Consider the following 11,686-nt stretch of genomic DNA (forward strand, 5'->3'; position numbering starts at 1 on the left):
TGTGTCTGTGTCTGTGTGTGTGTACAAAGACGGGCAGACGGGTCCCACTATGTTGCCCAGGCTGGTCTCAAACTCCTGGGCTCAAGCAATCCTCCCACCTTAGCCTCCTAAAGTGCTGGAATTACAGGTGTGAGCCACTGTGTCCAGCTCCATCTTTTTCATTCTTTCCCCCTAAGGACACTTTTTAGACACTTTTTTGCTAATCATCCCCTCCATGAAAAAGTAATACCACAGATACAATGTACATCTGTTTGTGTACTATATGCCTATCTGTGCTTTATACATCCAAGCAAGTTTTTTTTCTCTCCTGAGAACCAGTGTTCACCCCCTTGAGGGTGATATCACCCCCACTGCAAATATACGGCCTATGTATAGACAAGACAGTGGCAGATGGAAGGTGCTTTATCTGGAAATATGCTCACATTGCCACAATTTGGAGAAATCTATAAAATCTTGGATTTTAGTTCCAAATTTTAAGAGCTCTAAGCATTTGAGTTCCTATCAGTTACCTGGAGTCAAGCAACCAGGAGGCAAGATAGCCAACATCAGTAGGACCTAGTCCATCGCCAGTTGCTAGCAGAGGTGGGGGTCAACTGTTTGCTGATGGTAGAACATGTACTTCTTGCATTCCACCATCATAGATCAATCCAGTGCCTTCACAAGGGGGAAAAAATGTTGATAGCATCACTTTTCTACTTTGAATGAAAACCACAAATATTCTTTTTTCATTCATTCATTCATTTCAGCTGATTCTTTATTCTAAGTACAAGCTACTGTCGGAGAGGGCCCAGTCAGTGCCGAGGAGAAAACTGTGACCTTCAACATTCCAGAAAACTAACAAAAAGCAGCTGGGCACAGTGGCTCACGACTATAATCTCAGCACTTTGGAAGGTTGAGACAGGATGGCTTAAGGCCAGGAGTACCAGATAAACCTGGGCAACGTAGTAAGACCCAATCTCTACAAAAAAAAAAAAAAAAAAAAAATTGTAACCCAGGCACAGTGGCTCACACCTGTAATCCTAGCACTTTGGGAGGCCAAGGCAGGTGGATCACCTGAGCTCAGAATTTTGAGACCAGCCTGCGCAACATGGCAAAACCCATCTCTACTAAAAATACAAAAAATTAGCCAGGCGTGGTGGTGCACACCCGTAATCCCAGCTACTCGGGAGGCTGAGGCAAGAGAATCACTGGAGCCCAGGAGGCAGAGGTTGCAGTGAGCCAAGATCATGGCACTGCACTCCAGCCTGGACAACACAGTGAGAATCTGTCTCAAAAAAAATTCGTTAATTAAAAAAAAATTTTTTTTAATAAAAAGCTGCCAAAATATACATTAACATCAGGCAAGAAACAGCAGTAAATTACCCATTAAGCCCAAAACTCTGATATATGATGAATCTTAGAGCTCATCTGTTACACAAATTGTTTGATCACTATGGGCCTGGCTTTCCTCACCCTTGAAACAGGAATCTCAGTGTCTCCTTTACTGATGGAGGCCGGGCGCGGTGGCTCACGCCTGTGATCCCAGCACTTTGGGAGGCCGAGGCAGGTGGTTCACGAGGTCAGGAGATCGAGACCGTCCTGGCTAACATGGTGAAACCCCATCTCTACTAAAAATACAAAAAATTAGCTGGGTGTGGTTGCAAGCGCCTGTAGTCCCAGCTACTTGGGAGGCTGAGGCAGGAGAATGGCCTGAACCCAGGAGGCAGAGCTTGCAGTGAGCCGAGATCACATCACTGCACTCCAGCCTGGGTGACAGAGCAAGACTCCATCTCAAAAAAAAAAAAAAAACTGATGGAAAGGAGCATCCAGGAACTTAAGGATGAAGACTTACAAAAGACAAAACTTGAGTATAATGACTTTCTGGCTCTATGAGTTCTACTTTCCCAGTAACAACAAACACATATCTGAAAATCAGCATTCCTTACATAGTCTGAAGAGGTAGGCAATCAAGTATTCCTATCTACTGGGTTCTTTAAAGAAAAATAAACAAATTGTGACCACCACCCTACAATAACCACCCACTCACGTCTGGCAGGCATTTCTTCCTGATAATCTTTTTAGGTCTACATACATATATGAATCCATAAATATTGTCTTCGGTATGTTTTAATTTGCATCAAGGTATATATTTTAGGTATAATTCTACACCCTGCTTTTTTTTTTTTTGAGATGAGATCTCGTTATGTTGCCCAGGCTGGTCTCAAACTCCTGGACTCAAGCAATCCTCCCACCTGGGCCTCCCAAAGGGCTCAGATTACAGGCGTGAGCAATCACGCCAGACCCACCCTGCTTTTTTTTACAGAACATTAACGTTGAGATGCAGCCACGGTGATGTGTATGAATCCCTATCAATCCTTTTAACATTTCTGAGGCTTTCCGTCAGGTGTCCACAGCACACTAGGTTTACCTACTCCCCAATTAATGGTCATCTTAGTTGTTTCTGGCCTCATGATACCCATTTATCTTGTATATATATATTACCTAGCGCCATTCCACTGCCTGGTTATTTGTACTTAATGTATTCAGCTTTGCACCCATCTTGCCTCTGACTCTACTCAAACATTTTCAACTCAAAAATACAGCAGACTCTAATTACCAATTTATAGCACATACAAGAGACTGAAAAACACTTTATGCCACACCAAAAGGATGCAATCAGCAGAGGCCTGCAAAGGATCTTGGGATAAATAACTGTGTTTCCTTCAACAGCAAATGCAAGGGGAAAAGGAGAGAGATTAAAAGGCAGCCTGTAGTTTAAAAAAAGACTGCTTCAAAAAACACCACCAAGAAAGTGAAAAGAGCCCAGGCACGGTGGCTCAGGCTTGTAATTCCAGCACTTTGGGAGGCTGAGGCAGGCAGATCAATTGAGGTCAGGAGCTGGAGACCAGCTGGCCAGCATGGTAAAACCCCATCAACACTAATAATACAAAAATTGGCCAGGCACGGTGGCTCATGCCTGTAATCCCAGCACTTTGGGAGGCTAAGGTAGGCGGATCACTTGAGGCCAGGAGTTCGAGACCAGCCCAGTCAACATGGCAAAACCCCATCTCTACTGAAACAACAAAAAAGTTAGCTGGGTGTGGGGGTGTGCACCTGTAGTCCCAGCTACTCCAGAGGCTGAGGCAGGAGAATCACTTGAACCTGGGAGGCAGAGGTTGCAGTGAGACGAAATTGTTCACTGCACTCCAGCACTCCAGCCTGGGTGATAGAGCAAGACTCCAACTCGAAAAAGAAAAAGAAAATGAAAAGACAAACCATGGAAGGGGAGAAAATTTTTGTAAACAATAAACCTGATAAGGGACTGGCATCTACAAATTACAGAGGATTCTTACAGATCAGCAATAAAAAGACGACCGAATGTTAAAACGGCCAAAGGATCTGAAGAGGCATTTCTCCAAGGAGGATACACAATTGGTCAATAAGCACAAGATAAGATGCTCAACATCACTAGTCACTAGGGAAATGCAAATCAAAACTACGAAGAAACACCACTTCACACTCACTAGAATGTCTATGATTAAAAAGACTCTTGGGGAAGGTGTGGAGAAACAGAACCCTCATATGCTGCTGGTAAGAACTGAAAATGGTGCAGCCACTTTAGAAAACAGTCTGACACAGCTCCTCAAATGGTTAAACAGTTACCATATGACCCTGCAATTCCACTCTTACATACATGCCCAAGAGAAATGAAGAGACTTGCCCCCACAAAAACATGTGCGTGAACGTTCATAGTAGCATTATTATTCAGAACAGCTAAAAAGTAGAAACAACTCAAATGCCCATTTTTGATGCATGAATAAACAAAATATATGATATCCACATAAAGGAATATAATGTGGCCACAAAAAGGAATGAAGTACAGATATATGCTGTAATGTGGTTTAACCTCAGGAAAATTATACCGAGTGAAAAAAGCCAGATAAGAGAGGTCACATATTGTATGATTTCATTTATATGAAATACCCACAACAGGCACATCCAGAGACAGAAAGCAGATGAGTGGTTCCCAGGGTCTGAGGGGAGGGGAAAAGATGAATGACTGCTAATGGGTACAAAGTTTCTTTCTAAGGTAATTAAAATGTTGTGAAATTAACTATGGTGATGTTTACACGGCTCTGAAAATACCAAAAAATAAAAATAAAATAAACAGGAGGTGAGGGAGAGACCTAAAAGATTTAAAACACAAACCAATGTGCACTGTTTAAACCTTAGATTCTGAGTTTTTAAAATACACTATAAAATAAAATGTTACGGCCGGAGCGCAGTGGCTCACGCCTGTAATCCCAGCACTTTGTGGGGCTGAGGCAGGTGGATCATATGAAGCCAGGAGTTCACAAGTGGATGACATGAAGCCAGGAGTTTGAGACCAGCCTGGCCAACACAGCGAAACTCCATCTCTACTAAAAATACAAAAATCAGCCAGGCACGGTGGTACATGTCTGTAGTCCCAGCTACTTGGGAGCCTGAGGCAGAAGAATTGCTTGAACCCAGGAGGCGAAAGGTGCAGTAAGCTAAGATCCTGCCACTGCACTACAGCCTGGGTGACAGAGCGTGACTCCATCTCTAAAACATAAATAAAATAAATAAATAAATAAAATAAGTGGGGAACAGAAGAAAGAGGAAATATTTCCATGCCACTTTATTTTATCGTGTACCAGTTACCCACCCCACAAGTGGGGAAACCCACTTTCAACTGCATTCTCAAGAAACAATTAAAATATATCATTGGACTTCCCCTTCCATTTTCACAGAGCACTTTTTCTGCCCCAATTACAATGTTTCCAAAAGAAGGTTTTCATCCTTAATGCTTTTTCCTAAAAAGTCATTTGTTGGTTTCCTTTTCTCTTTGGCTTTAGATGTAACGATTTTTTTTTTTTTTTTTTTTTTTTGGAGACTGATTCTCACTCTGTTGCCCAGGCTGGAGTGCAGTGGCATGATCACCGCTCACTGCAATCTCCACCTCCTGGGTTCAAGAGATTCTCATCCCTCAGCCTCCCGAGTAGCTGCGATTACAGGCGCCTGCCACTATGCCCTGTTAGTTTTTGTATTTTTAGTAGAGATGGGATTTCACCATGTTGGCCAGGCTGGTCTCAAACTCCTGATCTCAAGTGATAGCCTGCATCTCCCTCCCAAAGTGCTGAGATTACAGGTGTGAGCCATCACATCCAGCAGACGTAATGATTTTTTAATTAAATTTTAAAGTTTTCTTTTGTTGTTTGTTTGTTTGTTTGTTTTGAGACGAAGTCTTGCTCTGTCGCCCAGGCTGGAGTGCAGTGGCTTGATCTTGGCTCACTGCAACCTCTGGCACCAGGGTTTAAGCGATTCTCCTGCCTCAGCCTCCAAAGTAGCTGGGATTACAGATGCGTGCCACCAGAGTTTTCATATTATTTCTCCTTGAAAGATAAACTGATCAATTTCTATTGGCCTATCAATTTCATTGTCTCTTGTGCTAAAGGTAAAACGAAAAGGGTCCAGAACTGTGAGCTTGTGGCAAAGACTCCTCGGTCATAGTAAAAGGAAAAGATTTTCAGAGAGTGCCTAGTCCCAGCCCTCCTCTCCTAACTAGGCAAAAACAACCCCACTCCTACCCCACATGAGCTCTTGCAGAAACAAAAGCAGGCAGCTCTGAGATTCTGACAATGCACCTCGTGATATTCACAGTACCAATCACTTTAACTGATGAATGTTATTTAGTCATTACAAGCCTAGGAGACAGGTACTACTAGGTATCCTCATTTTGCTGGGACTCCTAGAATGGTCGAGAACTTACTCTTAAATAACACAGGTTTATGTGGCAGGGCCAAGATTTGAACCCAGGATGTCTGGCCTCAAGGCCTGCACTTACGCCAACCTACCTCAGCTCCTGGTGGAAGCCAGCTCATAACATCTTTATTGAGGTATTACTAACATTCATGAATCAGAAACCATACTTAGGCTTAAAATCATTTGATTTGTCAACCAAAGGTGGATTATCTCCCAGGAAACTCCCCCTCACCAGCCCCCTCATTATTAGGACTGTCCATTTCACAAATCTTGCCCTTGAATAACAAAAACAAAAGGCACATCACTTATTTAAACAAACAACCAACAAAAAAGGTCCACAGAGATAACTTTAAAAGTTAAAATTGAAGACAGCAGTATCCCTTGGCCTTGCCCCCGCTCAAGCTCCAGAAATGCCTGAGTGGAAGACAACGGCCAGGAGGGCTGGATGCAGGGATCCTCAGAAACAATTCCACAGTGAGGGGAAAACAGGCACTAGGAGGATAGGCGGGGCTTCCTAAATAAATCCAGATCCCAGAGTGGTTGGACAGACAGTCAGGGGAGAGCTGAGAGGCTTCCCTGAGTCACTCCCATCTCCACATACAACACCCAGGAATGACTTAGCACCAAAACACCAATAAGACTCCTCAGAGGAAAAGAGGGTAGAGTCAAGGGACTAAACTTCAGAAAACACTGAAGACGAGCTGTCCACACCCACCTCCCTCTCACTTCCAGCATCCCCACCAACACCACCCCCTCGATGGTGAGAGGAAGAAGTTTGGACTGGGAAGAACAAGGACGAAGTGACGGTCCCCAGATGGGCTGGGCACGGGACAAGAAGGGAATGGCTGCAGGACAAGGCAAGAGAGATCTTAAATGATAATGATGAGCCAGGATAAGACATGGAAAAGGATGGAATATGCAAGGATCATCGAAATGTAAAAGCCAGGACCGGAGAGGGAAGCCGAGTGGGTAACTGGGAAGAACTGGTGATGGGAAGAGCAAAGCACTGGGAACAGGGGTGGGAGGGATGAGAGGGATGGGGAAGACAAACGGGTTGCAGAATTGAGCTCCTCTGGGGACCAGAAGCTCCCGGGACACGGGGGTACTGGGGTCAGCAAACTAACTGTCCAGAAAGACTCTGCCTGTGTGGAAACTGCAGGGACTGGAGACCAGGGGCCTGGGTAGCGGGGATGACTGGGGATGGGGGACCTGGAACTGGAGCTGGGACGCAGCGGGTCTAGGAGTTAGGAGAGACTGAGACCTGGGAGGTCTCAGAACTGGGGGTCTGGACACTAGGCAAGGGGGTCGCAGGACTGGAACAACTGGGGACAGGGGTTTAGGAGCTGGTTTTTATGGATGGGCAGGAGTCAGGAGACCAGGAGTGCCCGGCCATGGGAGATCAGAGACCCGCAGGTGAGCAGGGGCCACAAGCCGGGAGTCCTGGGGGCCAGGGGTCTGGAAAAGGGAGCGACTGGGAGGGGGTCTGCGAGGGAGCGGGGCGCGAGGACGCAGGGGCCGGAGTGTGCAGCTGGAGCGGCGGGAGCCGGGGCGGCCGGGGCAGGTGACAGCGGCGGGGAGGCCACTCACCGCTCATGGTGCCTCTCCCCGGGCCGGTGCCTGCGCCGCGCCGCCGCCGCTGCCGCTTCTGCGGCCGCCCAGCTCCAGACAAGCCGGGAGACAGGAGCCCCGCCCCGGCCGCCCCGCCCCGGAAGTAGAGCCTGGCCGCCGACGAGGCCCGCCCGCCGACCCGGAACGTAAACCGCGGCGCAGATGCAGGTCGCCGGACCTGGTGTGGAGAGCGGTGCTGAGGCTACGCGGGCTGGGGACTCCGGGTAAACCCGAGACCCCGCGAGGAGGCGTCGCTGTCCCCAAGTGCCCAAGACGCCTCCCCTGCCTTCCTGAGGTTCCCACTCCTGTCGGGGCGACAGAGAAGAAAGCCACGAGTGATGGGGCGACTTCGTCCCAGAGAGGGATGCGAGCGGGAAAGGAAATAAAACTAGAGTAACGGGACAAAGCGTGGGCACAGGCGGATGGGCAATCCCGGAGGGCCTCTCTAAGGAGGCGACTTTTGAGCCCAGACCTGGATGATGAGAGGAAACCAGTCCGGGAAGATCCCCAGGGAAAGTGTTCCATAAGGAGGGGCAATTGCAAGGCCCCTGCCTGGAGGGGTTGACAGGAGCGAGGGGGTGAGTGAGAAAATAGGCCTGGTGCGGTGGCTCACGCCTGTAATCCCAACACTTTGGGAGGCCGAGGCGAGCGGATCACCTGAGGTCAGGAGTTCGAGAGGGTGAGTGAGAAAAGGAGATTGAAGAGGTGGAGGGAGGGCCTTGCAGGCCAGAGGAAGGAGTTTGGGCTTTTCTGCCTAATTCTAGGAAGGTCCCAGCACTTGGGAGGGCGGAGGCGGACGGATCGCTTGAGGCCAACAGTTCAAGAGCAGCCTGGGCAACATAGCGAGACGCCGTTCTCTACCAAAAAAAAAAAAAAAAAAAAAAGGATTCAAGCAGAGGAGTGACACGATCTGAATTAGGTTTTAAGATATGGCTCCTAGGCCGGACGCGGTGACTCATGCCTGTAATCCCAAGGCATGATTGGGAGGCCAAGGCGGGTGAATCACCTGAGGTCAGAAGTTCGAGACCAGCCTGGCCAACATAGTGAAACCCCATCTCTACTAAAAATACAAAAATTAGCCAGGCATGGTGGCGTGCGCCTGTAGTCCCAGCTACTGGGGAGGCTGAAACAGGAGAATTGCTTGAACCCGGGAGGCAGAGGTTTCAGTGAGCCGAGATCCCACCACTGCACTCCAGCCTGGGTGACAGAGTGAGACTCCCTCTCAACAACAACAACAAAAATGGCTCTTCCTGGGATGAGAATGAATTATAATGGGGGCAGGGTGGAGAAAGAGCAGGTGGTTAAGGAGTTATTGCAGTTGTCCAGGCAAGACATGGTGCCTGTCTACAGTGGTGGCAGTGGAGATAGAAAAGGTGATGGATTGAGTGTGAACACAAGTGTTACACATTCACAACGTTCTTTTGTTTTGCTTTGTTTTCTTTTTGAGACGGCATCTCGCTCTGTCGCCCAGGCTGGAGTGCAGTGGCGCGATCTTGGCTCACTGCAACCTCCACTTCCCGGGTTCAAGTGATTCTCCTGCCTCAGCCTCCCAAGTAGCTGGGACTACAGGCTCCTGCCACCATACCCAGCTAATTTTTTGTATTTTTTTAGGAGAGACGGGGTTTCAACGTGTTAGCCAGGATGGTCTCCATCTCCTGACCTCGTGATCCACCCACCTCGGCTGGGCCTAAGGTGAAAGGAAAACTCGGCCGTTTGTCCTCCCCAACTCCTGGGATCTCTAAACGCCCACCCAAATGACTCCTGGCTCCATCTGTCCTCATTCTGCGCCTCGTGGCAGGGATCCGCCGCGGCCCCCACTCCGTCCCATACGGTTCCCATCTCAAGGGGGTAACTGCGGACTCCACAGCAGGGCAGGGGCGCGGAGGGGCGGCACTCGGGTCCGGGTCTTTGGGCGCGCTGCCCGCTGTCCGCTCCCCGCCCGGCCACCGCCGCGGGCCGCCCCGCGAAGGCCGGCTCCCGGGCTCGGGGCGCCCCACCCAGGCAGACGGCGCCACTGTCAGCGCCCCACGTGCCGACCCGGCCCCAGGGCCGCGCGCCCCCGGACCGCACCCCTATGCCATGTGGGCTCCGGCGCCCGGCCTGACTTCCTCCCGCGTCCCCGGGGCTGCCCCGCGTCCCGGGCCTTTACCCGCAGGACCTCCCGCGCCGCTGCCGGCTCCGTGGTTATTGGCGGCGCCGCCAGCTGGGGGTGGCGGCGCTGCCGGGCCCCGCAGGAAGGACGGCACGAACTCGGCGGCGTGGACGTTGGGCACGAAGGGCTTGGCGTTGACGTTGAGTTGCCGGCTGAAGGCCGCGCTGAGGTTCTCCCGCTGGGCCTCGGCCGCCGCCGCCAGGGAGCCGCCGCCGCCGCCGCACGGGCCCGGCCCGGGGGCTTCCATGTCCGCCTGGTCCCAGCAGTCAGGCGCCGAGTCGCTGCTGCTGCCGCCGCTGCTGCTCCCGCCGCCGCCGCCGCCGCCACTGCCCGGATCCATGATCGGGGGGGCCGTGTGTGTGGTGGACAGAGAGCGGGAAATGGAGGCAGGGGCGCCCGGCCGGGGAGGAGTGGGCAACGCTGACCGAGGGAAGGCGGCGGGGCAGAAGGGCAGGGAGCTAGCGACAAAGATCCCGGCGTCGCCGCGGCAGCAGCTCCAGTCCCGACTCCACACTCGCGACGACGACAGAGGCGGCGGCGGCGGCTCAACCCTCCTCCTCGTGTGTGTGAGCGGATCTCCTCCCACCCAACCACCTCCGACGGCCTCACAGCCAACCCCACGCCCGGCGCGGATTGACCCCTCGCCGCCACCCGTACCTTCGCCTCGCGAGTTCTCTGTTCTGGCCGCCCCCGTTTCCGGCTATTTAGCGCGGCGGGAGGTGGAACTACAAGTTCCGGCAGCGCCCGCGCTACCCCGCTGCGGTTTTCCCGGGGGCCGACGGGAGTCGAAGTTCAGGGACAGGGCGCAACCGGAAGCGGCTCCGGCTCCCGGCAGGCAACGCGAGGAGGCGGAGGTCTGGTGGCCGCTCCGCGGCCCCACCTGTCACCTGGTGGGGGGGGGGGGGGGGCAGCGGCAGGCACTGGTTGGTGCAGCTCTGGGCTGGGCCGAAGACCGAGAGTATTTTCGCCCATAGGAGGGGTCCACTCTGGCCTGCTGGACACAGGCTGGGGGAAAACGGACAGCATCTATAACGTGGGGAAGAAAAATACACTCAGCTCCCGAAAATTGTTGTATTCTCTTTTCACCACCTTTCCTGCGTTCTCTGCCTCACAGTCTCCGTACCTTATTCTCTTTCCACCTTCTTTCTCCTCACCCCCAGCCAGATTTTGCCCTTCGTTTCAAAGCCGGTGCAGATTGCAAAGCTGATTTCATTTTATGTAATCATTTCGTGGAAGAAACAATAAAACCGTGAGATATTCCGGCTTAAAACTGCAGTGTGGCTCATAAAGCGCTGGGGCCCAGGCTCTGCCCAGGCAGAAGGGATTGTTAACTGGAAAATTTCAGTGACTCACCGTTTGTTTGACTAGTCATATAAAGCCTTCACCCAAATTTTTCCATCCTTTCCTCCTCCCTGCCAAAGGGTTTGCAAATTAAACAGAGGATTGCCGTATTCCATGGTGTATCCGGCTTACCTAACAGGGTTATTTTGGTGAGTCTAGCTTCCTTATGCACCATTACGTGAAGTGGTTTCCTTTTGAATGGTCTCATTTGCTCAAGAATTCCCATAGTACTTTTCATCGACTGCATCTTACACTTACAGATTAGGTAAACCTGGGAAAAGAACAAAAGCAAACGAGAAATACTTTAAAGAGTTCGCATTTAGGCCCTTCATGAAGTAGGAAAAAATGTTGTTCTGAGTACCTGTTAAGCTTTCCTGTAATTCACCCATGTGGAGCCCAAGACAGAGAAAAACATATTGTTAGTATTTTTCTGAAAGGAGTCTAGACAGGGTGCAACTAATCTGCCTAGAAATTACAGACTAAAGAAGTACATACATAGAATAGATGTTTCTGAACAACCTTAGGTTGTTAAAAAAAAAAAAAAACCTAACAAAATCCAGATCTAGATCTGTATTTTAATTTTCTTTTTTTTTTTTTTTTTTGAGACGGAGTCTTGCTCTGTAGCCCAGGCTGGAGTGCAGTGGCGCGATGTCGGCTCGCTGCAAGCCCGCCTCCCGGGTTCACAACATTCTCCTGCCTCAGTCTCCGGAGTAGCTGGGACTAGAGGCGCCCGCCATCACGCCCGGCTAATTTTTTTTTGTATTGTTATTAGAGACGAGGTTTACACCGTGTTAGACAGGATGGTCTCGATCTCCTGACCTC

At 50.4% G+C, this 11,686-nt stretch overlaps 1 protein-coding gene across 14 annotated transcripts in view; it reads right to left on the reverse strand.

Annotated features, from left to right (window-relative positions):
* Window positions 1–10,382, reverse strand: part of LOC129527637 (sorting nexin-29-like) — a 173,974-nt gene extending 163,592 nt beyond the window's left edge. For 5 of the 14 annotated variants that reach the window (XR_008672650.2, XR_010131351.1, XR_010131352.1 and 2 more), the window contains exon 1: window positions 9,521–10,381. Coding sequence is in view for 9 of the 14 variants with exons in the window: in XM_055365884.2 (XP_055221859.1) it covers window positions 9,521–9,863 (343 nt within the window). In the remaining 5 variants the exon portion in view is untranslated. Of the gene's footprint in view, window positions 1–7,350; window positions 9,478–9,520 lie in introns of those variants that run through there. The other 9 variants (XM_063699649.1, XM_055365882.2, XM_055365889.2 and 6 more) reach the window with 7 other exon arrangements.
* Window positions 10,383–11,686: the final 1,304 nt, after the last annotated feature.

This window comes from Gorilla gorilla, chromosome 18 (genome assembly GCF_029281585.2).
Source record: "Gorilla gorilla gorilla isolate KB3781 chromosome 18, NHGRI_mGorGor1-v2.1_pri, whole genome shotgun sequence".
Classification (NCBI taxonomy): domain Eukaryota; kingdom Metazoa; phylum Chordata; class Mammalia; order Primates; family Hominidae; genus Gorilla; species Gorilla gorilla.